Genomic DNA, 27,424 nt, shown 5'->3' with positions numbered 1-27,424 from the left:
AACCCCAACCCACTGAAAAATGTGAGGACTAAAACTTTAAATCAAAGTCCTACAATTCTATTCTATTTTATTTATAGTGCCAATTCACAACAAATGTAATCCCAAGGCAATTTACAAACTCAATTCGGTCAAATCATCTAGACAGATTGGTTAAAATGTTTTTTATCTAAGGAAACCCAGTAGATTAGATCAAGTCTTGACAAGTAGTATTCACTCCTCATGAAAGAACGTAGAACCACAGTGGACAGTTGTCTGCATTGTCGATGGCTTTACAGCAATCCGTCATACTGGGCATGCATTAAGCAACTGTGGAGATGAATCCTTTCTATGTTATATGGTAATAGCGGTTGATCTACCCCCCTGGATGGTGTCACAGCTAACAGAATGCCAGACCTGGAGTACCTACTATGAAAAGAAAAGTTAGTAAAGTTAAAATGAAAAAAAAAAACAATAACAAACAATGCAAATACGAGAATAGTAGTAGAACTCAGCAGAGAGAGAGAAATATAGCTTAATGTCCTCCAGCAGCCTATGTCCATAGCAGTATAACTACAGAGATAGCTCAGGGTAACCTAAGCCACTCTAACTACAAGCTTTATCAAAAAGAAACATTTTAAGCCAGTCTAAGAAAGAAGTGCTGTTAGGAACATAGGGGGCAATCGGGTCTCTGATATATTATGGAGGTTAATTATTAAGGGCTTTATACATGAATTTTAAATTCTATTCTTCATTTAACAGGAAGCCAATTGGAAGCCAAAGTCCTAATTTGGTAAAATAAAATTAAAATGTCCTCACTCAGCTGCAAGGACAAGTACACACACACACACACACACACACACACACACACACACACACACATACACATACATACATGCATCAAAATATGTTTCAAAAACAAATAAATAATGGTTAACAGCTCCAACAAATAAGGGATCTGTTAGTATTGTACACACAAAGACATATTGCACATCCAAAGGCCAGTTTCTAAATTCAGTTCTTCTGTAGCACATTCATAAAAGCTATTTTAAAATCTGGATGACAAATCTTTAAGGAGACACGTTATTGAGGGCAGCAAGATGAAAAGATGATGACTTGGACATAAAAAATCTCTAATGATGGTAGTTGCACACTAATGACCATTTCACAGATGAAAGCCCCATAATGTGTGAAGCTTAGTCATATAGATTTTCTGTGCTGCTGCGCTGTACCACTGTAGAGCCTGTTTGTCAGCTTCCATAGGTGAGAATACTATCAAAGGAGCTCCTGTAACGATATAAGCAGCTGCTGTGAAAAATCTAGTTTTTTTTTCTGGGTCAGAAGAAAATACCATTAATGCTGTGCTTTTTTGACCAGGACAACAATATTTGCGGTCCATGTAAGATCCCAGGAATTTAATGAGGGACGCTCGTTATACTGGTTCATCACTGATATAGAGGGCTGAAGGGCATCTTCCTTGGTTTTGGAGATGCACACATTAGTTTATTTATTGAGTTAGTCTACATGTTATATACAATGGATGATGTTAAACAAAAACACAATGGTTGGTTCTAAAAAAAGGTGGTTAGTGGTTTAGACTGTAGACCAACGATGGATGGATCAGCGACCATGAACACGTTTTTTAACCAAACACTCTGTAAATCCGGTGATAGAAAGCTGAAGTGTCCTATATCTTTTCTTTTTTTCCTTCAAGTGTGGTTCATAGTTTGAATTATATTCACGTTTGACCAACTCTGTTCATAGCGGTCTTTAATATTAATGACACTCCTCTGACAAAAACCTTCCCATTTCTCCTCACTTCTTGGCCAATCATTGAAAAGCAGCGTGTTCGCTCAAAACTTCGCTCAAATCCACTTGGTTAGACCCTGCTCCTGAGCAGGGCCGGAGAAACCAGGGCCGGCCCTGAAAAAAGCTGTTGCTGAAATGCTGGCAAGCGGGCGGAGCCTAGCTTTGCGTGGCCAAACCGAGCTGTCTCGTTGACATGTGAGCCTCATGGCCTGCGTTGAAGCAAGTGCCTGTCAGTCTGTGTCAGTCTGTCTCCCATGATGCAGCTGGTTGCTGTTTTGTCCTGTGGACAAATATTCACCCCCTCTTTTAAATGACCCTCCCCCCAACAAGATCCAGATTTTCATGTTGGCAAGTAATTCTTATTTATAGAGCACCTTATACAGATAAAATCACAAAGTGCTGCACAAGAATGAAATCATTTAAAAAACTATTTTAAAAACTCATCAGGTAAAAGTAAAAGCCTGTCTAAATAAATGTCTTGAGGTGTTTTTAAAAGAGAGTGGAAGAGAGTCCCAGAGTCTCAGAGCCACCGCCTGAGAGTCCGGGGAACCATCTGGTTAGATGATCTAGGAGGCTGGGAAGAGGACGGGGCACCAATAAGTCCAGGGTATATTTAGGGGCTTGGTCATGGAGTGCTCTAAATGTTAAAACCAAAATCTTAAACTAGATTCTAAAGTGAACAGTGAGCCAGTGCAATGAGACTAGAACAGGGGTTCCGCGGTCTCTCTTGTTAGTCCCAGTTAAAAGCATCGCCGCTGCATTTTGCACAGTCTGAAGATACTTCAGATGCCTTTGTTTGAAAAGGTAAAAAGACCGTTGAAGTTGTCCAGCCGAGATTAAACATAAGTATGGATAATCATTTCAAGTCCTGGGCTTGATATAAACCAGAATGTTTTCATTGGGAGCAATGATCAGGGTTTCTGTCTTCTTGTCGTTAATCTGCAGATAGTTCATAAAAAGCCACGCTTTGATTTCTGACAAAACTCGCTGAGTTCATGCAGTTTGCAAAAATCTGACATATTAAAGGAGCAGTACAGTTGAATGTGAACAACATTCATGATAACCTGCATTTTTAAAGCCTTTAAGAATTTCACCTAAAGAGTAGCGATACAATAGGAATGCCACAGGACAAAATATCTGTTTCTGAAAATAAGTTTTTCATAAAAACAGTAAAATACCTCTCAGCAAGATAGGATTCAAACCCTTTTAAAACAAGACCAAAAACGGCAGTCTTTCATTGTATTTCACCATTTGTCACAATCCAGTGTTGAATGCAGAAGATCCATTAAAATCAAAACAGTGCACTCTCTAGAGTCAGGAGTCATCAACAGATCACAAGAAATGTTCAACAAAGCAGTTTCCATGGACTCCAAATTCTGACCCTGCCATCTAAATGTTGAAACTGTACGACTCACCAGGCAACGATTCTGGATTCTGATATTGTCCCGCTTTAATGAGTCCATGTGAACTGCAGCCTCCGTTTCCTGCTCTTAGCTGACAGATGTACGTGGCGTGGTTTTCTGCTGCTGTAGTCCATCTGGGACACATCTATCTTATCAGCTTCAAGGTTTGGTGTCTTGTGTGTTCAGATGTGGTATCCTGCAAACCTTGGTTGGAAACAGTGGTTACTGGAGCGACTGTTGCCTTTTACCAGTCTGCTCATTCTCCTCTGACCAGACATCAACAGTCTGGTCCGAGGACTGACTTTCTCTTGCTGCTCATTGCATGGTTTCTCTTTTTGAGACTATTCTCTGTAAACCAGAGAGACGTTTGTGTGGGGAAATCCCAGTAGAGCAGCAGGTTCCATAATACTCTGTCCAGCCCACCTGGCACCTTCAGTCACTTAAATCCTGTCTTCCCCATTTTGATGCTCCCGTTGAACTACGAGGTCTACCCCACATATTGAAACGGAATTGCTTTGCGTTGCTGCTGGATAATTAGCTGATTTCTTGTTTTGAGTTTCTAAGTAATTAAGCAGGTGTACCTAATAAATTGGCCACCTCCAACGTAAAACAATAAAAATCCTTCAACACTGGGTGAGATACAGGTAAAGAAATCAAAGAACCTTATTTGTATTTCTATCCTGTCCTTTAGAATCTTGGCAGGTAGAACTCAAATTCACCCTAAGCTCCTCTCCACAGGAGGGAGACCTGGTCCAGTTTACCCTGCTACTTTCTCACTGATCCTTGGACAGATTATGACTGCAGATACCTGGCCAGTGCTCGTTGTTTTTAAATTGGCAAGGCTAGAGAAATGGATGAAAGTACAAACTGAATTGTAAATAGATTGGACAAATATGACATTTTTCGAGTTACACTGACCACTCAAAGTTTACACTAGAGCCACATTCACCCAGCCAGTTTAACTGGTCGCTCTTAATAACCATTAGGCTTGAGTGTGTCTCAATGTTGTCCTTCAATAAACCAGAGACCTGTCCAGGGTCAACATTGCCTCTCATTCGCTGACTGCTGGAGACAGGCACCAACACCTCTGCATGGATAAACGGGCATAGACAATAGATGGATCAATGCGAACATTGTTACATGCCTTCAGATAACCTTCACTATGAATTTGCGCTCTATAGCTTTCAACACTCAAAAAAGATTTAAAGCTCAAGAGTAGATTTTACTTTAACATCTACCATGTTTTCCTTTAAAAAAGGTTAGTGATGAATAAAAAGGTTCAACATTAAAACCAGCATCATTATTAAGATAGCCTTTATTTTTCAGATGTCAAATCAAACCCAGTCAAATAATTAAAAACACATCATTCTGAATGGAAAACGAGTAGAATTTAGCAGCCTGTGATTTAACACATGTTAAAGGGCTTTTCCCACTAAGCAGGAGTTAAGGGTCATGAGGACTTGGCTGATGGTTCCGGTTCTTCTTGGCTTTGGGCGGGTCCGATGGAAGGAGCGTCCTCTCTGGACAGTAAGTTGTGTTTGCGAAGGTGGCAGGCCTGCTCATAGGGAGGGCGTATAGGCGGCTGTGTGGGGGGGACGTACTGGTACTCTTTACCAGTATCAAGCTGCACAAAGTGGAGAGAGAACAAGAGGAATGACATACATTAGATTAGACGGATCAGAATCCCCTTTATTGGCCCAGTCTGTGCACCCCACAGTTTTTTGTCTCACATGCTTTCAGCGTACAGACATTATATGTGAATATATAAAGTTTGGAAGAGATAAAATAATTATTTGGAAATATGTTTCATGCAGAAAATTGAGAATGGATGTTTATTAAGAAAAAAAAAAGAACATGAAATATCTTGCTTCGCTTTTTTTCCAAGACAACGCCTTTTTCTGGTTATCGCACTGCTCATCAAGAGCGGGGCGCAACCCCCCCCCCACCAACATCCCCAACAACTATTGTGCGAGCGGGAAAAGTCCCGGTGTGTATAAAGACCAGTTAAATACGTGCATTTGTGATGATTAGAAGCGGCTGTGGTGGTTTCCGGCTTGTTTTTTTGTTTGACATAAGGAAGTTCCTCACCTGTAGCGGGTAAGTTCTGTCCGAATCAAAGGCGCTGAGGTCACCACATGCTAGGAAGGGAACAATGACACGGTTTGGTCCTTCCAGCTGGTTGAAGTCCACATCTGAAGGACAGAGACCAGAAAACAGGCTGAGGGCAGGTGGTCGCAAGCATCATAAAATTGCTGAACTATCGAGTCTATCTGAAATGTTCTAGATTTAGACCCTTCCCTGATCACCGACACTGAGCTTCAAACAGATGTAACAGAACACTTTAAGGGAAGCTGTCTGGGATTCCTACAGATTTCACTTCACATATTGACGGTCCTGAACGGACACAAGGATCTTTTGATGCAGAAAACCCACAGAACCATACCCAAAGTCAAGCATTTCAATTCCTCCCACTGTTTCTAATTACCATAGGAGTGGTCCAGCAGAGGGTTGGACATGTTTGGCACATAACCCTCAGGAGGAGAATAATTCTGACACACCACGAAGGCCTCTGCACAGACAAAACACAGCAAAACACTTTTCATCAGTCAGGAAAATATGCAAAATTGGTGAAAAATTAAGAAGAAAACAGAACAGAACAGAGGCAGGGGCGCCACCACAAAATGTTGGTCCCCCATGACAAAAAATAAATAATTCCAAAGTTTATACGTACATATAACATTTTCTTTTTGTCCCAACTTTTCCCCCCTATACGACGCCCCTGTTTTCAGACTTAAGGTTCACCCACTAATAAGTTTTATAGAACCAGCTGGCCAACCATTTCTCTTATAGGCTGAAATTCAGATTTCTGTGTGAGAGAATGACTGGACATAATAGCTGCATAGCAGACACTGTTGTATTGTCTGGAGATGAAACAACCCCCTCAAAAATCCTTTAACAATATTTATCAAATACAGGATTTAAGCAGCCTACAGCCTCAATATTCCCTCAAAAAATATGAAAGGTGTTCTGCTGCTGGGTCTGCATGATCCAGTCCCTACAGGTGACGGCTCACCGATGCTTGAGTTCCTGCTGCTGCGAGGCTTGGCGCAGGTCACACTGCTGAAGAAGATCCTCAGCTGAGAGTACAGCAGAGTTACATCTTTACCTCTGAAGATCTGAAACAAGGCAGACACATCACTCAGGCTCTGGAGGAATCACTGTTTACTCTGAGCTCATATAGGGCTGAGCTACTGTTGGCATGACTCGTCCCAAAATTGCTGTTGGTTTTGCACTAAATTACAACTCTGTAGTATCAGGAAGTCCACAAAATGCAGTTCAAAGCCTTCAGCTGATCCAAAATGCTGCAGCAAGAGTTCTGATGAAAATCAACAAGAGGGATTTTAGATTCCCTTCATTGGCTTCCTGTTAAATCAAGAATAGAATTTCTAACGTATAAAGCCCTTAATAATCAAGCTCCATCATATATCAGAGCTCTGATTACCCCGTATGTTCCTAACAGAGCACTTCACTCTCAGACTGCAGGTCTGCTGGTGGTTCCTAGAGTCTCTAAAAGTAGAATGGGAGGCAGATCCTTTAGCTATCAGGCTCCTCTCCTGTGGAACCAACTCCCAGTTTTGGTCCGTGAGGCAGACACCCTGTCTACTTTTAAGACCAATCTTAAAACTTTCTTTTTTGACAAAGTTTATAGTTAGAGTGGCTCATGTTACCCTGAGCTACCTCTACAGTTATGCTGCTATAGGCTTAGGCTGCTGGAGGACATTCTGACCACTTTCCTTACTCTGCTACATTCTCCTACTGCTCTTCAATTTTACATTATTTGTTGTTATTTGATCTTTAAAATTTTAAGTGTTTTCTTATTTTTTTCTCTCCATAGTAGTTACATCTGACCTGGTGTTCTTTTTAGCTGTTGTCACTGCCCTGAGAGGGAGTTTAGTGTTTAGTCTTGATTCTGGTGTCTCTGCCAGACATATCTTTCACTGTGAATGTCTGTGCGCTTTTTCATCCTCCAGACTGGCTCAGAGCTTATTTGTTTAGCCGTTTCCTAGATAAAAACACTAAGGAGATATTACATCCATCAACCTTTTACTTTTCTCCAACATATAAAGTATTCCAGGATCACTGCTTATTTGTTGTTTTTTGTGTATGCTCTGTCTTCCTAAACCCCCAGTCAGTGTGGATTTAAGAAGTGGCAGATGGCCGTTCCGCCTGGTTCTGATTCTGCTGGAGGTTTCTTCTTGTTAAAGAGGAGTTCTCCTCTCCCCTGTTGCTACATGCTTGGCGTGAGGGAATGCTGCAAAATCAATGACTCAATGCAATCTGCTGGGTTTCCTTGGATAGAAAACCTTTAATCAATCTGTCAGGATGATTTGACAGAACTGAATTTGTAAAGTGAGATGAGATGCGTTTTGAATTGCCAATATATAAATATACTACACTGAATTGCAGATTTGGTTGATGACCCAGTTCTGGTTAAGCAAGCCTGAGACAAAACAGAGTAAAAAAAAAAACAAAAAGGTCCTAAGAACAAGATCATCTTAAGAACTACAACAATAAAAACTCACACTTAAAATGTAGTTCTATTGTTATTGAACTTAAAGATAAAATAAATAAAAACAACAAGAGGTGCAGCTGCTCCCTTTAGAAAAGCGTCTCAGCTTTTCTGGGAATCAAGGCGGTAAGTACAGTGTTGGGATAGGAAATCTCAGGAAGCGAGCCGACCTTGGCTACAAACGTTCCTCCAGGTTTCAGGACGTGAGTTGTGATGTTCAGAGCCTGAAAGACACACAGCTGTCAGCGTGACACCATCAAGCACCTGGAAGGTAAACACTTCTGTACTCACAGCCAGTAGGAGCTGAGCTTGGATGTACTCATCCACATCATGGAGACCAGTTACTATGGAAACAAAGACAGAAAATAAGAAGGAGACAGTTGAGACTACAAGTTAAGCAAAGACCGGCAGGACGATGGGGGGCCTCACCATCTGGAGCTCCGTCGCACACCACCAGGTCGGCCGGCTGCCCCTCAAAGTGGCGGATTATCTCCTGAGCCGTGGACACCTGGAAGGACATAGGCCATGAGTCAGGTCAGGAGACCGTTGCCTTGTTTAAGTTCAGCCAGGGGGAGGGTATTAAGAGTTTTAGGATTATTGTCTCCCCTGGTAGAAACAAAGAAGCCTCAGATCCGCAATGGTGCTGAGCCCCAAACGTCTGAAGCAGGAAGTGGAACAGATGCTTGGAGGAGCACAAAAGAAAAGCAAACGTGAAATGATCTGATTATTCTTTGTGGACTCGTTCAGCACCTTAGTGATGTCCCCCTGAATCTGAGTGACCCCTGGCAGAGGAGCCATGGCCTGCAGGTCCACTGCAACAATCTTCACCTCCTCACCCCCTCCAGCCTTCTCACCCCTCTCTTCCCTGCCTCTGCATCGAAAAAAAAAAAAACATATGTCACAATCCTGGTAGAATAAACATCACCTTCACTTGTTTGTTGCTGGTTTTACATGATTTAATGTTCTATAAAGATGTACGACACAGAAGAAGGCAGACCTGAGCTTGCGACTGAGAACCTGACTCCAGCTACCCGGCGCTGCACACAGATCTACGGCCCGGTTCACACCTGAAAGAAGAGCAGCAGTCACTGACAAACAGTTCCAAATTAGCTGTCTGTTCCTTTAGACACACAAATCAGGCTCCCTGCAGGGGAGGCAAGGTTCCCAGAAGAAAACCAACCACACCATATGATGCTGCCAACACCATGCTTTACCTAGGGATAGTGTGTGTTCATGATAACACAGTTTAGCAGGACGTCCATGCCTTGGTAGGTCTGCAGTTGGTCCATCCCCTCTCCATGTCCAGACGGTCAACTGATCAGAGCTCTGGGAGATGTCCAAAGCTTGGGAGATTGTTTTAGAACCTAACCCTACTTTAAACTGAACCAGAACATTTTCCCTGACCTGCCCGTTGCTTTCCTTGGTCTTCATGATGCTGGTTGTTCTCTAACAAACCTTCTTTTTCTTCTTCTATTGTGTTTTCTGGCAGTTTACATCCTGTGTGCATTACCGCCATCAACTGGACGGAGATGTAATTTAGAAATATATTTTCCTATATATCTTTATATCTTAATGAAACTAAATTATATCTATACTTACATACTCACACACATACACACTAAATCCTCCCAGCTAATTCTGTATCTTTTAAATATTTAATAAGTGCTTTAATTATCTTATCTGATTGATGCTTTCCTAATAAATCAGCCATCTTTACTGAACTCCCCAATACCCTTCCCAGTTCTTTCCTCTCTTTTATATATTTTCTACAATAAATCAAAACATGTTCTACTTCTTTGATTTCTCCACAATAAGAACAATTACCTGTTGGATGTTTCCCTATTATTTTTAAACCAGTATTTAAACTAGTATGCCCTATCCTCAACCTGTTTATCCATATTTCCTCTCTTCTATTCATTATACTATTATATCTTATGATAATATCTTTCTGTATTTTATATAAATGTCTTCCTTTTTCTTCTAAATTCCATCTCTCCTGCCATATATTATTTATTTTATCTTTAATAATTACTTTTATTTCTTTCCTACTTAGCGGAACATCATATTCAATTTCTCTTGCCATAACTGCTTCTTTAGCTAATTTATCTACTTTTTCATTACCCAAAATTCCTTTATGTGCTGGAACCCATGTGAATTGAATACTTTTTTTTGTTGCTTTATACCATATAATAAATAACAGAAAGCCTCCAGAAACAGAACAGCTGTGTTTATGGTCAGATTCTGCCGCACACAGCTGGAAACTGTTGACTAATTAGGTTGGTTCTAAAGGAAATAAGAAATAAGAAGATAAAGGGCGGCACAACACAAAAGTCCCCTTGATTTTCCAGATTCTTATTAGTAAAATTGCTTTTCCCTTCACTTCTCAATCACGCACTACTTTTTGTGTGCTTGTCACTTTGCTGCTGGTGTTCCTGAACTTCTCCGCTGAAGTTTAATAAAGGATATTTCTGTTCTATTCTAAATGTTTTGAAATGTCATCAAATTTAAATAAAATTGACTGATGTTTACTGTTGGACAGTGAAACAGCTCAAGGGGTATGAATACTTCTGCAAAGGCCTGTCTTTATTTTGTTATATGTTTTCTCTAAACACACATCTGGTGTCCCATGGGTCTCACCTGAAAACAAGTTGAACTCATTGTCGAGCTGCAGCAGCTTAAAGGCGCTCCTCGCTCTCCAGCCCTCTTCTTTGGCCAGGCGGTAGTAAATATCCCGCTTGTCTTTGGAGGAGCGACCCATCCTGGAGCTGTAGCCAGAGGCACAGCAGCAGATGTTTGATCAGGACCACTAAGGTAGGAGGATGGCTACAAGGAACATAGAACAGGGGTGTCAAACTCCGGTCCTCGAGGGCTGGTGTCCTGTAACTTGTGTCCCTGGTCCAAAACCTGCCGTATTGAATCCAATTGTTTTGATTTTTTAACTACTCAGAGATGAATGAGTAGTTGATGTGACTTTGGACTCACTTTAGTACGCTGGGGACTCTTGATGAAATTATTTCTGATTCTACTGATCAAGCTATGATGTCTGGAAAGTGGCTCTGCAGACAGATTTCAGGGAAAAAAATAAGATTGGTAATTCCACTTGGTTTGGAAAGCTCTTTTCTCTTAATAAATGAAATCATCACTTGAAAACGGCTTGTTGGAAATACTGGGGCTATATTTGTCTCATAGTAACGTGATGGATGATGTGATGAGTGACAATAAAGCAACAGCAGAAGAAATCTGTAAACCCTTTCAGCACACTGTCATATTGCATGCATCATATTTCTGAATTACTAATTATTATATTACTAGATTTCTCAGATTCAGATTTTCTTCAATTAGGATTAAGAAATCTAAACCAACAACAGAGATAAAACGGGGATAATGAGTTTGTGGCAGACAAAAAATCATGTTTGTCCGAAGTTTCAGCCGAACATCGCTCGGTTTTTCCTTTTTGTATTCATGCAGCCCAGAGCAGATATAGGCCACCCCTTACAAGGTTTAAGATGTAAAATCCCCACCTCCGTTTAAATATTTAAAAACGCTTTAACACATTTTACCTCACGTCCACGTCTTGTTCCTCCCTTCTGTTGACGACTGAAGGACCCCTCTGCTAGTAGCCCCAGATGCGCCTGTGTGAAAATCACAATCCGATTGTCTTTAAATTAATAAAAACAATATAAATGTTGTGGATGAGCACAATAAAACGGGAAAATAGACGCTATTTTGTTAATTTAACCTTATATTTTTTTATTTTCTTATTCATGAATGGTGTCCACAAGATGGCGCCACCTTCAAGTTGGAAGATCGGACAGAGAGGACTATGCACTACACAGCATAGCAGCACGCACAGCAGTAGAAATCACTATTTGCTTGATCATGTCTAACGAGCAGAATGACTGAATTAAAAGGGAAAAAAGCTTTACTGAAAAATCGTGACAAAAAATTATTTCTTTTTTTAAATACAAAATACAAAACACTAGAAATTATTGGACCTGTCCAGGGTGTACCCTGCCTCTCGCCCAGTGAACGCTGGAGATAGGCACCAGCAACCCCCGCGACCCCATGAGGGATAAGCGGTTTGGAAAATGGATGGATGGATGGATAGAAATTGTTGTCACTGATTGGTTCTACACTTTTTCAATAAAAGTGTAATATTTCATTTTCACAACCAAAAGAAGAAAATTGGGTCTTAACCCATTTTTCCCTAGCGAACGTGAAATGTGCCAAAGATGACTAAAAGCTGAACAATATAATGCACACTATTTGATGATATCCATTCAATACAAAATGAAAGAAAGAATAAATGGAAAAGACACCAACATCATCAATATTTATCTTGAGTGTTTGAAGTATTTTTTTTAATTAGAATTTAAAGTCACAGACTATCATTATGTTAATACTGCAGCATAATTATTTGGATTTTTTAACAAATTCTGAGTATGTCAGAAGAATTTTGACCTACTAGCACAATTCCTTTTTTAAATAATAGATGATAAAAACAGATTATGTGTTGTGATATGATATGTATCATTATTCCACATCATTGTTATTCTACATGTCACTTAAAGTTAACATAAGAGATGTACAGGAAGAAGCAGGAGAGCAAGCTCCAGCAGAACAATATGAGAGATGTTTGGTCAGGGATGAAGAAGATCACAGGCTTCAAGCAGAAAGAGAATCGAGTAGATGGAAGTCTGAACAGAGATGATGAACTGAACGCTTTCTTAAACAGGTTCGGTTAAGGAACAAGCTCAGCATCCTCCACTCCTGCCGACACCCAAACAGTCATCACACCCTCCCTTTGACACAAAGCTTCTTGGTTACACTTGAGATGTTTTATCTTCTGCCTCAGCCATTAACCCTTCTGCATGTTTGCTCTCAGCAGAAAAAAGTGTGCTTCTCCCTTTGCATCCCTCTTCCATTTTTCTGTCGCTAGAAGTCATGTGAAGAGGCAGCTGGAGAGACAGAACCGGTATAAGGCTGCTGGTCCAGATGGTGTCTGCCTCAGAGTCCTTCAGGCCTATGCAGAGCAGCTCTCTGGGATTCTACAGCTCCTCTTCAACGTTGGCCTGACCAAGGAGAAGATTCCAGTGTTGTTGACCTCCTGCATCTTTCCGGTACAGACAAAAACTCACCCAGCCATCTTCAATGACTTTAGACCTGTTGGCCTGACATCCCACATCATGAAGGTCCTAGATAGACTCCTGCTGGCTCACCTGAGTAAGCAAACAAGCAGCCATCAGGACCCCCTGCAGTTTGCTATCACCATGGAGTTGCAGTTGAAGATGCTATCATACACCTGCTTCAACAAACCCACTGTAATTTAGACACGGCAGACAGCACTGTGAGGATCATGTTCTTTGAATTCTCCAGAACATTTAACACAATTCAGTCTGATTTATTTGTCAAAAAACTCCAGAAGACTCCAGAAGGTGGAGGTGTCAACAATCACCTGGATCAGAGACTACCTGACAAACAGACCACAGTTTGTGAGACTGAAGGGTCATGTGTCTAACCAGGTAGTCAGCAGCACAGGAGCATCACAGGGGACTGTACTCTCACCATTCATTTCACTCTTTACACCTCAGATTTCCAATACAAGACAGACCCCTGTCATCTGCAAAAATGTTCAGATGAGTTTGGAGTCGTTGGATATATCAGCGATAGACAGGAAGCTGAGTACATGGAGCTGGTGGACAGCTTTATGGCATGGTGTGAAAACAATCATCTCATTCTGAATGTGGATTACACCAAGCAGATAATTGTAGATTTCAGGAGAAATAGGAATAAGACAATCAAAATTACATACTGGGAGAAGAAATAGAGGTGGTGGAGGAGTAGGAATACCTCAGTAAGTGAGGGGATTGAAATTGTTTTCAGAAACCATGATAAAAGAGCTCATCTGAGAGAGCCTTTTCTGTAAACATCAATCACTGTGAAGTATGGCTGCATGATTAAAAAAGAAAAGGTCCAAAACTGCAAGGAACAATTAGATCTTGATGAAGCGGCCTCTCGCTCTTCCTGTCTCATTCACTAAAACCCACCTCACCTGGTTCGTAGATTTGGCAGCAAAGGAAGAAAACAATTATCAGAGACAAAACACTTAGAATATACACATATTTATTACAATTGGAATTCCAAGTGGAGACACACACTTACCACGTTATCCTAAAACCCCATTTTAGTAAAGCTCGGAGTCCACTCTACCGTGTCGGCTGCAAGCGGTGTCAGAAGAACCCGCCCAGGGGCACATCAATTCATAGGCTGGCCCTCTCACTGGGCCCCTTCACTGTGTTCGTGACTGAATGATGGGGGGAGGGGGATGGGGGCTACACACACTCATTCACTATGTACTTGTGTTCTCACAAGCAAAACAGATCAAAATTCCAGTGTCAGCCAAGGTGCTGACTTCTTGATACATTTTCGCCAGATGTTTTGAGTTTACTGAGATAAACATTATGAACAATAAAAAAGCTTTTACCATAAACCTTCCTCAAGGCTACCCCCCATAAAACCTCCTGTGAATCTTACTTGTCTGGTATCATACAAGAAAGTTGGGTGAATTTATAGCCTTGAGTGAGCCTGTAAGCTCCTTCCAATTTGGACTCCAGGCCACACAGTTTAACTATATTATTTAAAATGTGGGTAACTCTTACTGCTTTAATAAAAATACATGATTAACACAACAACAGATTATATATTTCCATAACAATCTGCAGACAGGATCACTGGGTCTGACTTTCCCTCCAACCAGGTACAGCTCTAGGGAGAGGAACAGTACAGCTAACATCTCTGTAAACCCCACATATTCTGGCCCTCATTATAAGCGAAGTACTTCCTCTTGGCCAACAGAGGTCACTCTTGCCATTTAAATAGCATTTGTTTTGTATAAAATTAGTGTATAACAGTGCCTTTTAGTGGCTAATAGTAGTAAGCTAAGTGACTAGCAGCCATTTTTAATCCAGCTCTATAAGTGTAAACATGTTGATCCACCTCTCCCCTCATTTCTTCATTTGGACCCTTGGAAAATCATAATCTGTAAATTGGCTTGTCACAGTAAGTGTTATATTATGTTTTCCGTTCTTTTTAGGGTTCTTTGTGCAGTATTTTTCGTTGTATTTGCTGTAGGAGTGAATTAATGCTGTTAGCTATTAAATGCTAGGTCATTGCCAATGTTGTTTTGTTGTTAAAATGCTGTGTATGTGTCATGTTATTATTTTAAGTTATGTATGCAAAGCATTTATGTTTTTTCCTTTGTATGTTAACAGTTTGACAATATCAACATGGTCTTCAGCTGGAACCATACGTGTTTAGCTCACTGTCTAAGTTACGTTAGATACACTAGTGGAGGGCAGCAGACCACACATCCTGCACATGGAACTGTTCAGACTCTCTTTTTAAGGTTGGGGCTGAGGGTGCTCCCTGTCTGACATTTTAATCAAACAGATTATGAAAAAGGCCAAAAACCATCCTAACCAACAGAGACCATCCTCTTTTAAAGGAGTTTGTTCTACTTCCCTCAGGACGTGGTGCAGGTTGTCATCAAAAAGGTGCAATCTGTACAAATATTCTTTTGTCCCAAGCGCTATCAACGCCCATCCATCCATCCATCCATCCATCCATCCATCCATCCATCCATCCATCCATCCATCCATCCATCCATCCATCCATCCATCCATCCATCCATCCATCCATCCATCCATCCATCCATCCATCCATCCATCGTCTTCCGCTTATCCGGGGTCGGGTCACGGGGGTAGCAGCTTCAGTAGGTAGGCGTTCCCAGGCCAGCCGAGAAATATAGTCTCCTCCCGGTGGGACGTGTCTGGAACACCTCACCAGGGAGGCCTCCAGGATAGGGTGACCAGACATCCCTGATTTCCGGAGACTGTTCCCGTTTTGGACCACCTGTCCCTGGAAATGTCTCCGATTTTACCGAGGGGGAAAAAGTTGCGTGTAGACTGTTATTACGGTAGAGCTGTTGCACGCAGAAACAGCTATTACGGTAGCTGGTTGCGCTGCTGATAATATAAAGATGAGGAATAGAGCACACCACTAGATGGCGGTAATGATCCTTTTGGATGTCAGCTGCCATTAAAACCATTAAAGTGGGAGTTCGTTTTTCACAACCTGCGGTAACTTATGGGGAGCTGGTCTGTGTTATAGTAAGTGTGTTAATCGATTCATTTTATTTGGATCGGGCTGATCCTGTGATGAATGTTTGGTTTGTGTCCAGGTTAAAAAATAATCAATAAAAACTAAGACAAGACCACAAGTTGCTGCTCACATGAGTAAAAGATACTCGAATAAAATGTTACAGAATGATTGAAAACTCTTTGTAAGGCGCTAATCTGGTAAGCTGGTTCTCCAGGGATCAACAAGGGTTCATCTAAAGATGTTTTAGAACTGATTGGTGACCTTTAGTTTATATTTCAGATAGTTAGTTATAAGTAGAGTTATTACAAGTTGTTTTGCTGATTTTTGGTTAGGATTTATGAGCATAGATTTCCAGGCTTAGGTCAAGCTTTTCTACTACTCAGTTTGGATATATGAAAGTTCCTCATGAAAAAATTAGTCAGTAACAGGAGAACTGAATGAGACAAGATCTACATGATCTGAGAATGATGGAGTCAGAGATAACCACCTGTTTAATGTCCATTTGTGTTGTTTTTGCTTGTAGCTCCAAATATTGTAGTAATAAGCATGTTTAGTATTTAATCAGATGAGATAATAATAAAAATAACAATAATTGGAAGTTTTCATGTTGTACATTCTAATGTTTTTGGAACTGATTTTAATTATATAATGTCTGTTTTAGAATAATGTAAGATTGATACAAGAGGAGAGAGGGAGAAGATAAGAAGTCAGAAAGGAGTTTAAATGAGTGGAGGAAAATAGGAACACTGATGGAAAGAAGGGTTGACAAGAAGGGAAAAAGATTTATTAATAAAGTTCAAGTGATAAAGCGTTGACACGATTTAAGTGATAAACTAACATAATGTAATGTAGTGTGTGAAGTATGCTATGTAAAACAGAGTGGCTTTATACTCAGGTTTGAGTTGAGTATCCCAATGTCTGAGGATATAACCTTTTTCTGGTATACCACCGGCTTGGTATTACCAAGGGAGTTTGAGGGGGAAGATCGCCAGAGCAAGATCTGAGCGGGTGGTCAGGAGTCTGGTCTTCGAGGCACAGAGTCACACAGGTGAAAGGTTCCAAAAACACGAAAAACCGGAGAAAAACAGGAGACAAAAGGTTAGATCCAAAAACAGGGATTGCAAAACTCATGGGTATGAAGCTCAGGAGACAGATCAGTGGCCTAGGCATACCACAACGGAGTAACACTCTGACATCCTCCTTATAGTGTGGACCGACGCTGCTGAACCAGCTGCAGGTGTGTGCGCCCCCCCCCCCCCCACCCCCCCCCCACACCTGTCATCTGCAAACACCTGCGGAACAAAGCAGAGAAGGCAGAACCGGCAGAAACTGTGCGGCTCTACCAGCTGAGTCCTGACACTTACATTGAATGCAATTCTTCCATTTCCATAAAAACGTTTGTGTATCACTGAGATATATCTCGTGCAGCCTCACCTTAAAAATAGATTTCACAATGGCAGACAAAGTAAAGGTCCTATAATTCAGAGTGATATATATTAGATTAAATGATGTTAGACTTTCTGCTTCAGCCTCAGAGTGGTGACAGGATTTATAGATAGGTCACACACATTATTCTGCAGAATATGAAGAAAAATGTTTGATTTAATTTAATTGAAAGCCTCTCCATTTCCTGACTGGATATATGAGCTATTCTTCCCGGAGTCTCTTTTCATTTCCATTACAAATATTATTTAATATAATCTCTCTCTCTCTCTCTCTCTCTCTCTCTCTTTTATAGATAAGATACATAAAAACATTTGAAACTTTAAATCATCACCATCAACGCCACTATATTTGCTGGTTTTCTTCAAATTAGCAGAATCTTTCCAGTTATCAAATTATTGCTCAGTATTTAGTCTTCCCTCATATATGTATAAAACTGCAACAACCAATCATCATCAACTGCTGAATAACTTATAATTTACTAATCAAAATATATATTTGTATCAGAAATCTGTTAAAACAGCTCACATAATGATTTTTAATGAATTATACAATTTATATAAAATTTTCTTTAAAACCTAAGGTCCCAACTGAAACCCAATTATTCACAATTTTATAATTGATCTACTAGGATAGACTAAATTGGTAGTTGCAGTCCTAAAATATACTTTAGAAAATCATGTTACTCACAACAGAACCTGAGAAATTAATGTAATAATATTAAAAATCATAATTGCTGCTAACAAGTAGGTAATACTGCTCAGAATTCATTCTTGTGTAAACAGAAAAAGTTTTAACTTATTTTGAAATCATATTTTATTATTCTCTGATATCAAAAATCCAGGTAATGCTCTGTAAAAAAAGCTCTCTGTATTTAATTAGTTTTGCAACAAATACTATAAGTACTAAGTAACTAAGTATTTTTGTAATGTTAATGTTACTAGAAAATACTTCCATCTGCATTGATCATTAACCAAGCCAAACTATGATGCATTGACGTTACATTAGTTTCAACCCAAAACAATTAGCACCGCCTTAATTTGACCAACTTCTAACTTGTGTAAATTAGTCTCACTTATGTTTAACAAAACAAGCAAAACATTTATAAAAAATGCAACCCACCATTTACTGAATTTGCCAGCGACTTCAGAAAACAAACATGCCCAAAGTCGTTTATATGCACAGACTTGGCAACACTGCTTACAACTGATGCATAATCTAAATTAGAAAGGAGTGTAATGACCAGAAATAGAGGACCAAGAATTCAGCCAGACAAGATCAGATAGCTTAAAAAACAGTTTGAGACGTAAACTGCTGAAGGTCAAGGATGAATCACCAGCATCTCGGACAGGAACCACTGGAAGTGAAGACGACAGGTTAGTGACCAGAACAAGGCTTTGAGGGATGTAACAGTCACTGGAACTTCGGTCACTAACCTTTTCACAATCTGGAAGCAAGCAGGGATGGTGAGTGCAGGCTCCTGTTAGTGGGGAATGTCACTGGTGAAGCCCAAAGTTTGATCAGGGAAACTTTAATGATTTTACTCCTGGGACTGGCAGGTAATTGGTGGTCAAAAAACAGGCACCGGGTCAGAACCGTGATGACAGAGAGAGACAGGATGGTCAGGGGGAATAACCAGAGTCCGAAGTCCGAGAGCAGATCCAGGGTCCGAGCTGGGTGATCAGAGATTCAGGGAAAATCCAAAACAGGATCCGGGGGCAGAGTCAGGGCACAGAAGCAGGTCAGAAAATCCAGGGAACACAACAATCAGGTCCAACAGGGGTTAAGCAGGCTCAGAGAATCAAACAGGTCAGAAATACGCAGGCAGGCAGGCAGGATACAGAACGCTAGATTAAACTCACCGGTGGCTCGTAATAATCTGGCACTAGTGTCTGGTCAGAGAGCTGGTTATTTAGTCAGAGGAGCAGGTGGCTGATGAGAACGGGGCGGAGATGCACAGGTATGTCACATGGTAAATCAGACCAGCACTAGTGCCAAGATCATGACAAGGACAAGTGATTGAACTTGTTGCTTGGTCATCCACTAGTGAATACATTTACTACAATTTTTAATACTGAGGAGAGGACAGATCAAAAGTTAGCACACAGCTTCAGTCGCTTCAGCGAAAAACCACTAATCAGGCCCGAAATCTGGGAGTAGTGATGGACTCAAACCTGAACCTCCAAAAGCATCTAAAGACAGTTACAAGCTCGGCTTTCTATTACCTGAAGAACATTTCTAGGATTAAAGGACTAATGTCTCAGCATGACCTGGAAAAGCTAATCCATGCGTTTATTTTTAGTCGAATAGATTACTGCAACGGTGTTTTTACAGGTCTGCCTAAAAAGTGGATCAGACAGCTGCAGCTGATCCAGAACGCTGCTGCCAGCGTCCTCACTAAGACTAAGAAAGTAGAGCACATCACCCCAGTTCTAAAGTCCTTACACTGGCTCCCTGTATCTCAGAGAATAGACTTTAAAATACTTCTGTTAGTCTATAAATCCCTAAATGGTTTAGCACCTAAATACATCACAGACTTGTTATCAGTGTATCAACCCTCCAGACCACTCAGGTATTCTGGCTCCAGCCTACTCTGCATACCTAGAACCAGAACTAAACAAGGAGAAGCAGCATTTAGTTCCTATTCTCCACTTATCTGGAACAAACTTCCAGAAAATTGTAAAGGTGCGGAAAGCCTGAGTTCCTTTAAATCAAGATTAAATGTTTAGGATTGCCTTCAACTGTTCTAGTTAACTGAATCACCACTTTTTGGTTCTATTTTCTATCTACATTTTATTCCTACTTGCTTTTATTCTGTTTTATTTTGCTATATTTTAATCATGTAAAGCACTTTGCATTGTCCTTGTACTGAATTGTGCTATATAAATAAATTTGCCTTGCCTTGCCTTGCCTATACTTCTTGATTGGTCCCCGATAGTTTAGAGTCCACTATTACAACAACAACTTTGCTTGTTGTACTTGTTTAATTGCTTTATTTCCTAAAGTTGGGTTTAACATAGGCATCAATTGGATGGAAATGTTTTCAACAAACTATCATGCATTCAGCTTTTCAGTAATAATAATTAATTTGTTGAATCCTGTCCATTGTATGACTGGATTAGAATCCTGATTTAGAATTCAACTGACATGCTGTCTATGCAGATGCAAACAATGTGGTGTCATCTGCATATATAGCCATAGCGGTAACAAACCCACAAAATCAGGAGATCCAGTAATTCAGCTGACACTCGGGTCAGTTTACCACATTCGGAATAACTTGAGCCTGAGAACAGTTTATATGCATGTTGATCGGATTATGAATTGGCATAAACCACCCCTCTCATTCAGAATACAATTTCATTCCGATTGAGCTTAATCTGGTCACAATATTCCGAATGGCTTGCTTACATGACACTTTTTTTTATTCCAATCGGCCCTTTATTCCGATTATTTTTGTCCATGTAAACATGGCTATTGTGATGGAAAGATGCTTTTCCTTAAACTTGTATTGATCATGTCAGAAACAGGCAGTGAGATGAAATCTACTACAGACTTTAACAATTTGATTTAAACAATGTTAGTACCAGAGGGTTTATACTTGCAACAATTTTTTAACATGATCTACTGTCACTTCAAAAAATTAGAAAGTCATTTTTTTCAGTTGGTATTATATTGTCACCTATAAATTCATATGAAATAGTTCCCTCCTTTCTGAACTTCATGGTATGGTTTCTGAATTTCGTTTTCAAAAAATGTGTTAATAGAAATATCCTCACAGCGCCATTATTGCAGCAATTTCTAACAAAATCAGCTGTTCTGGAATCAAAGCGAGTTTTCCTGCTTAGGCCCAGATTTCATGGGGAGACTCCAATTTTGTTGAAGCTAATGTCTGAAATATCCCCAAGGTGACATTGCTCTGTTATATCTCTTGCCCGAAGATTGTATTCAATGTTTAATTTATTTGTCCAACTAGAGACAAAAATTAATATTCTTTCTTTGCTATGTTGGTGTGGATAGCTTTTTCCTTTATTTAAAAAAATCCTTATTTTTTGTATTTCCTCAGATTACTTGTTGTCTGACGTTAACATTTGTTTGATGATCTGGAACATTTAAGATTGAAAAAGAGCCAAAACAGCACAAATCTGTTAGAGGGTACACACTTTTTTTTAATTGAACAGTTAATAGAAAAATAACACAAGGTTTTGCAACTGAAACCATCAGAACAACTGTTCTTTGTTTCCATGAAGTCAGCAGCCTGAAACTGACTCCAAACATTTGCCCTCATCTAAACTTAGCTGTTTCTATTTTGAAAGCTGTGAGAAAGGAGGAACCTCTCTTCAGAGCCAGCCAGCTTCTGGACCTGCAACCTCTCTCTCGTTTCCAGATTTTTGAAAATGCTGAAGCTCTCCTGACTGAACGGTGATGTCAGCAAACAGCAGTGTATCCGAGGAGAACAGCCACTGTGGAGATGCAGACAGTGAGAGGTATCAGCTATGTTCTACGTCTGGTTTCCTTTCAGCCAAGTTAACCATAGTGATTGGAGACACACACTTTTCAGAAGAGAGGATGTTCCTTGTCCAGAATTGCGACTACTTCCGAGCCCTGTACCGCTCTGGAATGAAGGAGTGTAACCAAGACCAAATCCACCTGCAGTGTCCAGGCGCCCGAGGCTTCTTCATTGCCTTGGCCGTCCTGCGGGGCGAGCTACCAGCTTTGGGTGAAGACGACATTGTGGAGGCTATTGAATGTGCGGCTTTCCTGCAGGTGACTCCACTCACAAAGTATCTTATTGACCTTATTGACACTGACAACTGTTTGCTACTGTACCACACTGCAGCAACATTCGGCCTGATTGAACTTTACCATGCTGCTGCACTCTTCATTCGAGACATGTACAGCGACCTGGAGGCTGAGATTCAGAAGACCTTACCATCAGAGTTGACCTCTTACATAGAGTCTTTGCCACCCAGTGTTTTTGTAGCGGTAGGGGCCCACGTGACCTGTGGCGTGGATAACAGCATACATTCTGCCTCCAGGACAGTCTGTTACCTCGATGAAACTAGAAACAGCTGGAAAATCCTGACAGATCTTCCACTAGAGGCCAGCACCTCCATGGCCGGCGTGACCGTGTTAGACAACAAACTCTACATCATTGGCGGCGTTCATGGAGTTCACAAGCAAGCTGTTGAGGCTTGCTTCTGCTACAATGTTGAAGAAAACAGCTGGACCAGGATTGCTCATCCAGCACAACTGCGCTATAATTTGAGCCTTGTTGGTGTAGATGGTTTCCTTTATGCTATAGGAGGAGAATATGAGCGAACTGCGATGTCATCTGTGGAGAAATATGATGTTGAGAGCGGGAAGTGGACATTTGCTGCCCACTTACCTCGGCCTGCTGCGGGGGCGGCTTGCACCAAGACCATGGGCAGGATATTTGTGTGTTTATGGAGGCCAATGGAGACCTCAGAGATCTACGAGTACATCTCAGGGAAAGACGAGTGGCTCCTTGTTACCGTGCTGATCCGGCGCCAGAGCTACGGCCACTGCATCATCGGCCACAGAGACAACATCTACGTGATGAGAAATGGCCCTTCTGATGACTTTCTTCGATGCCTGATGGACTGTTACAACCTAAACTCAGGACAATGGTCCTCCCTGCCTGGACATTTTGCCAACAGCAAAGGTTCACTGTTTACAGCTGTGGTAAAGGGGGATTCTGCGTTCACACTCAACAGAAGCATGACTCTAGAATACAGAATTGAAAGTAAAAACTGGAAGCCCAGGCGACAGATGAAAGGTTTCCCTAGAAGTGGGTCTGTGTGGACTTTCCTGCTCCGATTGCCAGACGCTCACATGACCCAACACTGACTTTAATTAGGCTATCACAAAGTAAAGTTAGACTTTTTTATTTTGATATGGGCTTCTATATTTGCAGGGACCTATGTATGATTTCTGTTAATGATCAAAAAGAACAGTGCATTTGTTTTATTTGCTGACATCAGTTTAGGAAGTCTTCTTTTTCAAAAACTTGCTAAAGCTGTTTAATGTAGTACTGAAATTGTTGGGTTTCCAGACTGGAAGAGGGAAACACATCATCCATCACTACATGATGAATCAGCCAAGTCAGGTACAAACATCTCACATGTAGAGTACAATAACCAGGCGTGAGGAAAACAGGACATTTTGCCAAGTTAAAAACCATAAACTTTGGTCTATTGCACTATGAATTTATTGGATGGACCAACATAAAGAAGTAAAGAATTGTGAAGTGGAAAAAACGGTTTTCAGATATCTTACGATCAAAATTTTGAAATGCATGGCTTAGATGTGTTTTCAGCCCTTTCTGATTCAATACTTTTCTCAATGCAGTAGAACCACTTGTTGCTGCAATCAGCTGCAGTTGTTTAGGGGTATGTCTATCAACTTTGGATATCCATATACTGATATTCCTGCGCAGCCTTCTGTACAAAATAGCTCAAACAAAGTCAAGTTGGCCGGACTTTTCCTGGGGAAATTCTAACTCATGGATATGTTTTGATCTAAACCATTCCATTGCAGCTCTGGCTGGATGTTTAGGATGGCTGTCCTGCTGGAAGGTGAACATCTTCTGCTGCCACTAACAGGTTTTTCTTCCAGGATTGTCCTGGATTTAGATTCATCCTTTTCCCATGAACTCTGACCAATTTCTCTGCTCCTACTAAGGAAAAGCATATCCACAGCATGATGCTTCCACATCCATGTTTCACAGCAGATATGAGTTATTTATGTAGCCTGACAATTACCTGAGAAGAGCACGTTCCTCTGTTTTGTGTACCTACATGGCTTGTCGCACACTGCAAATACCATTTGTTATGGCTTTCTGTTAAAAAATTACATTTCTCCCCCCTCTTCCATACAGACTAGATTTGTAAGTAAATATTAAAGTAAACACTTACCAGTTGTCATCCCAAAAGATTCTCCCTGCTCTCTGCAGCTCCCCCAGAGGTACCATGGACCCTTTGGCTGCTTCTCTGATTACTGCTCTCCTCCCAAGAAACAGAGCAGCAGCTTTATAGTCAGATTCTGCTCCTAACAGCTGGACTCTTTTCACTGACTGGGACTTCTATAGGTAGTGTTTGCAATGAAGTTTATTAATGGGTGTCAAAGTAAAAGGAAGCTGACAACAAACAGATGACTTTTAGATTTTTATTTTCTAAAAAATAAAAGGGAACCTTGTGCTTTTTCTTTCCACATGAAATTGGTCCGTGTTAGACTATTGCTGGAATCCCAACTTGCCACATTGCACTCTGCGGTTGGAACATGATAAAATGTGAAAAAGACCATGAATACTTTTGGAGCCCATTGTAAATTTAAGGAGCATTTTAACTGAACCTTGGGTTAAATGAGTCAAAACTACACCGGCTTCCAGAAAAATCCCTTCCTTCCTAGATGTGCAAAAGAAATGTATGCACATTACATATTGTTACGGAAATATATAATCACTTTTTGTATTAATTAGTAGTAAGAGTTACCTAAGTTATAATTACTACTGTAAACTTTGTGGTCTGTAGTCTACATAAGATGGAGTCTGCAGGGTCACTCAAAGCTATAAATTTACCCAGCCTTCTTGTGGAATACCAGGCAAGAGTCACAGGTGGTTTTATTGGGGGTAGCCTTCGGGAAGGTTTATGATATTCTGGGTGTGTGTGTGTGTGTGTGTGTGGGGGGGGGGGGGTAAATTTGTAATTTCAAGTGGGAGAATATTGTAATTCATTTATGTATATTCCAAATGTTTTGTCTCTCATAATTGGTTTCTTCCTTTGCTGCCAAATCTACGAACCGGGTGAGGCGGGCCTTAGTGAATAAGACAGGAAGATCGAGAAGCCGCCTTGTCAATATTAACTTTCTCCTTTTTCAACTGTTGGAAATGCATCTTATTACCCACTTAGTTAATTTTTGATAACATCAAACCTTTTCTGTTGAGTTCCCTTTATGGTCACCTTCTTTTTTTCCCAATTAGAATCATCATCTGTAAGAAAATATTGATTTTGGTCTATATCTACCACACTGTTTACTTTATACACTCCTGGATTTGGGATTCTGTTTTCCAGCTTGTACATTACATCTGATATAATTATAAATCTGTTTGGACTTATGATGGTATGAGGAGTGAGGAAAGTCCTCTCCATCTGGTTCTCTTGTGTGTGAATTGCTTGCAGTGAAAAATAAAAGGGAGAAAGTCTACTTTTTAAGTCAGCAATGATATTGGTGATTTAAAAAAAAACCTAAGAGGCAGAGGAGAACATTTCTGCTGTTCTTCGTACTTGAATTAACTGGAGTTACTGAATAAAGTAGGTTTTGATGTTCGCTCTTGGTGCGATCTGGTGGCCAACAATAACAAAACATTAGCAATAGGAGAGGCTGAGTAGGAGCTGCATGGAGAGTCCTGGTGTGGAGGTACAGACCCTGTTGGAGAACCTTTAAGCCCAAATCAGAAAAAAACATTGAGGAGGTTCTCTGGATGGGTTATTCTTTCTTGAAATGTTTCGTCTCTTCTCCAATACACAGTGACATCGGGGTAACAAAGCAGCCGCTGGCCAAAGGGATATAACCTGTCCAACCAGATTGATAAGGTGTAGCACTCTCCGTTCTGCACATTATTAATCTGGGACTGCTTCCATCTAATCTGGACAGGGAAAGGAGGGACATGCAGCAGAACTCTCTGAGCTGATTGGGCGAAGCGACACCTAGAGACTTCCTACCAAATGTTGCTTTTTAGCCAATCACGGTATCAAATGAAAATGTAAGCAGCAGCCGTCATGAGAAACCACAACAAGGTAAACTAGTCAAGGCACTTGTTGCTGTTCTACTTTCAAAGATGAAATTTTGGATTCTGACAAAACACGGTTGATAGTAGCAGCTATATGTGCATCCTCCCGCACTGTCATGTTCACTCGGTTCCATTGTGGGCTCGCCAGCTCTTGCTTTCGTCACAGCTGGTACGTCCCGCCTTAAACCATAATGTGGCTGACCATAACTGTTTTTGGTTTGGTACCCGAAACGGTTGAGGCGGAAGCGGTACAAGATGGATTCTCGTGTGTTTTGTAAGCATGAGAAGGCATTAAATCAATGCACTTTAGTAAGTAAAGTGTATTTATTACGCACCTTTCACACATAATCACAAAATGCTGTACAGAAAACCAATAAAACAACAATTAAAATAAGATAAAATAAGATAAAATGACAATAAAATCAACATTCAAGGCCTCTTTGAAAAATAAGGTTTTAACTGCTTCTTAAAAGAGTCCCTTTTTGTTTTTAATCTGGTCCGTGGCACAACTAACAGAATCTGAGCTTCTAAAAGAAGGGAACAAGCATAATTTGTAAGAATACATAAGTAATCTGAAGCCTGGTTGTTTAGCGCTCCTGTGTTACTGTAAGAATTTTAAAGTGAAACCTGAACATTATTGGTAGCTAGTGTAAGGAATATAAAATATGGGTGATGTGATCTTGCTTTCTGGAAGAAGTCAAAAGCCTGGCTGCAGCATTTTATATGGTTTGGAGGCTTGAGAGTGAAGATTTATCCAACCCAGTAAATAGAGCATTACAATAATCTAAGCATGATGATACAAATACCTGAATTAGTTTTTCAAATTCGGCTGAGGAGACCACATGTCACAGTTTAGAAATGTTGTTTAAATAATAATAATAATAAATAAAAAAAACAGGAGCGAGACAGAGATTTCACATGTGAGTGAAGGCCCAGAGAAGAATTAAAAATTACACCAAGATCTCAGATGCTGGACTTCGGAATAGGACAAAATGTAACAAACCTGACTGATTATAGAATAAAGAGCAGGATGGCGCTATAATCATTGTCTCTGTTTTTTTTTTTTTGGTGTTTAAAATTATGTAATTGCTGGAAAGCCAATAACCGATCATAGATAGACAGTGGACAGTCTGTCCAGCTGATGAATTACCAAGGGCAAGGTGCAAGCAGTGGGTGATCACATAGACATTATATACGTAGACACTTCATTGGGCGCAGGTTTGTATGTCAACGTATATATATATATATATATAT

At 40.5% G+C, this 27,424-nt stretch overlaps 2 protein-coding genes across 3 annotated transcripts; one reads left to right on the top strand and one right to left on the bottom strand.

Annotated features, from left to right (window-relative positions):
• Nucleotides 1-4,485: 4,485 nt before the first annotated feature.
• Nucleotides 4,486-11,396, bottom strand: ftsj1 (FtsJ RNA 2'-O-methyltransferase 1). Of its 2 annotated transcripts, none has more exons than XM_012863637.3 (11): nucleotides 11,319-11,396; nucleotides 10,396-10,523; nucleotides 8,756-8,825; nucleotides 8,509-8,629; nucleotides 8,188-8,266; nucleotides 8,050-8,102; nucleotides 7,929-7,982; nucleotides 6,262-6,364; nucleotides 5,674-5,757; nucleotides 5,277-5,380; nucleotides 4,486-4,812 (listed from the first exon to the last, which is right to left on the bottom strand). In XM_012863637.3, the coding sequence occupies exons 2-11, from the start codon at nucleotides 10,514-10,516 to the stop codon at nucleotides 4,639-4,641; spliced, it is 963 nt and encodes a 320-aa protein (XP_012719091.2). In that variant the 5' UTR covers nucleotides 10,517-10,523; nucleotides 11,319-11,396; the 3' UTR covers nucleotides 4,486-4,638. The 2 variants fall into 2 exon arrangements, with proteins under 2 accessions (XP_012719091.2, XP_021172765.2); XM_021317090.2 differs by lacking the exon at nucleotides 11,319-11,396 and adding an exon at nucleotides 10,741-10,829.
• A 10,190-nt stretch (nucleotides 11,397-21,586) lies between these two features.
• Nucleotides 21,587-24,224, top strand: LOC105927028 (kelch repeat and BTB domain-containing protein 13). Its single transcript, XM_021317088.2, has one exon. The coding sequence runs from the start codon at nucleotides 21,784-21,786 to the stop codon at nucleotides 23,227-23,229; it is 1,446 nt and encodes a 481-aa protein (XP_021172763.2). The 5' UTR covers nucleotides 21,587-21,783; the 3' UTR covers nucleotides 23,230-24,224.
• The last annotated feature ends 3,200 nt before the right edge of the window (nucleotides 24,225-27,424 follow it).

The sequence above is a fragment of the Fundulus heteroclitus genome, chromosome 2 (assembly GCF_011125445.2).
Source record: "Fundulus heteroclitus isolate FHET01 chromosome 2, MU-UCD_Fhet_4.1, whole genome shotgun sequence".
Classification (NCBI taxonomy): Eukaryota; Metazoa; Chordata; class Actinopteri; order Cyprinodontiformes; family Fundulidae; genus Fundulus; species Fundulus heteroclitus.
The sequence above is the reverse complement of the archived record's forward strand: the minus strand, read 5'-3'. Positions and strand labels throughout refer to the sequence as shown.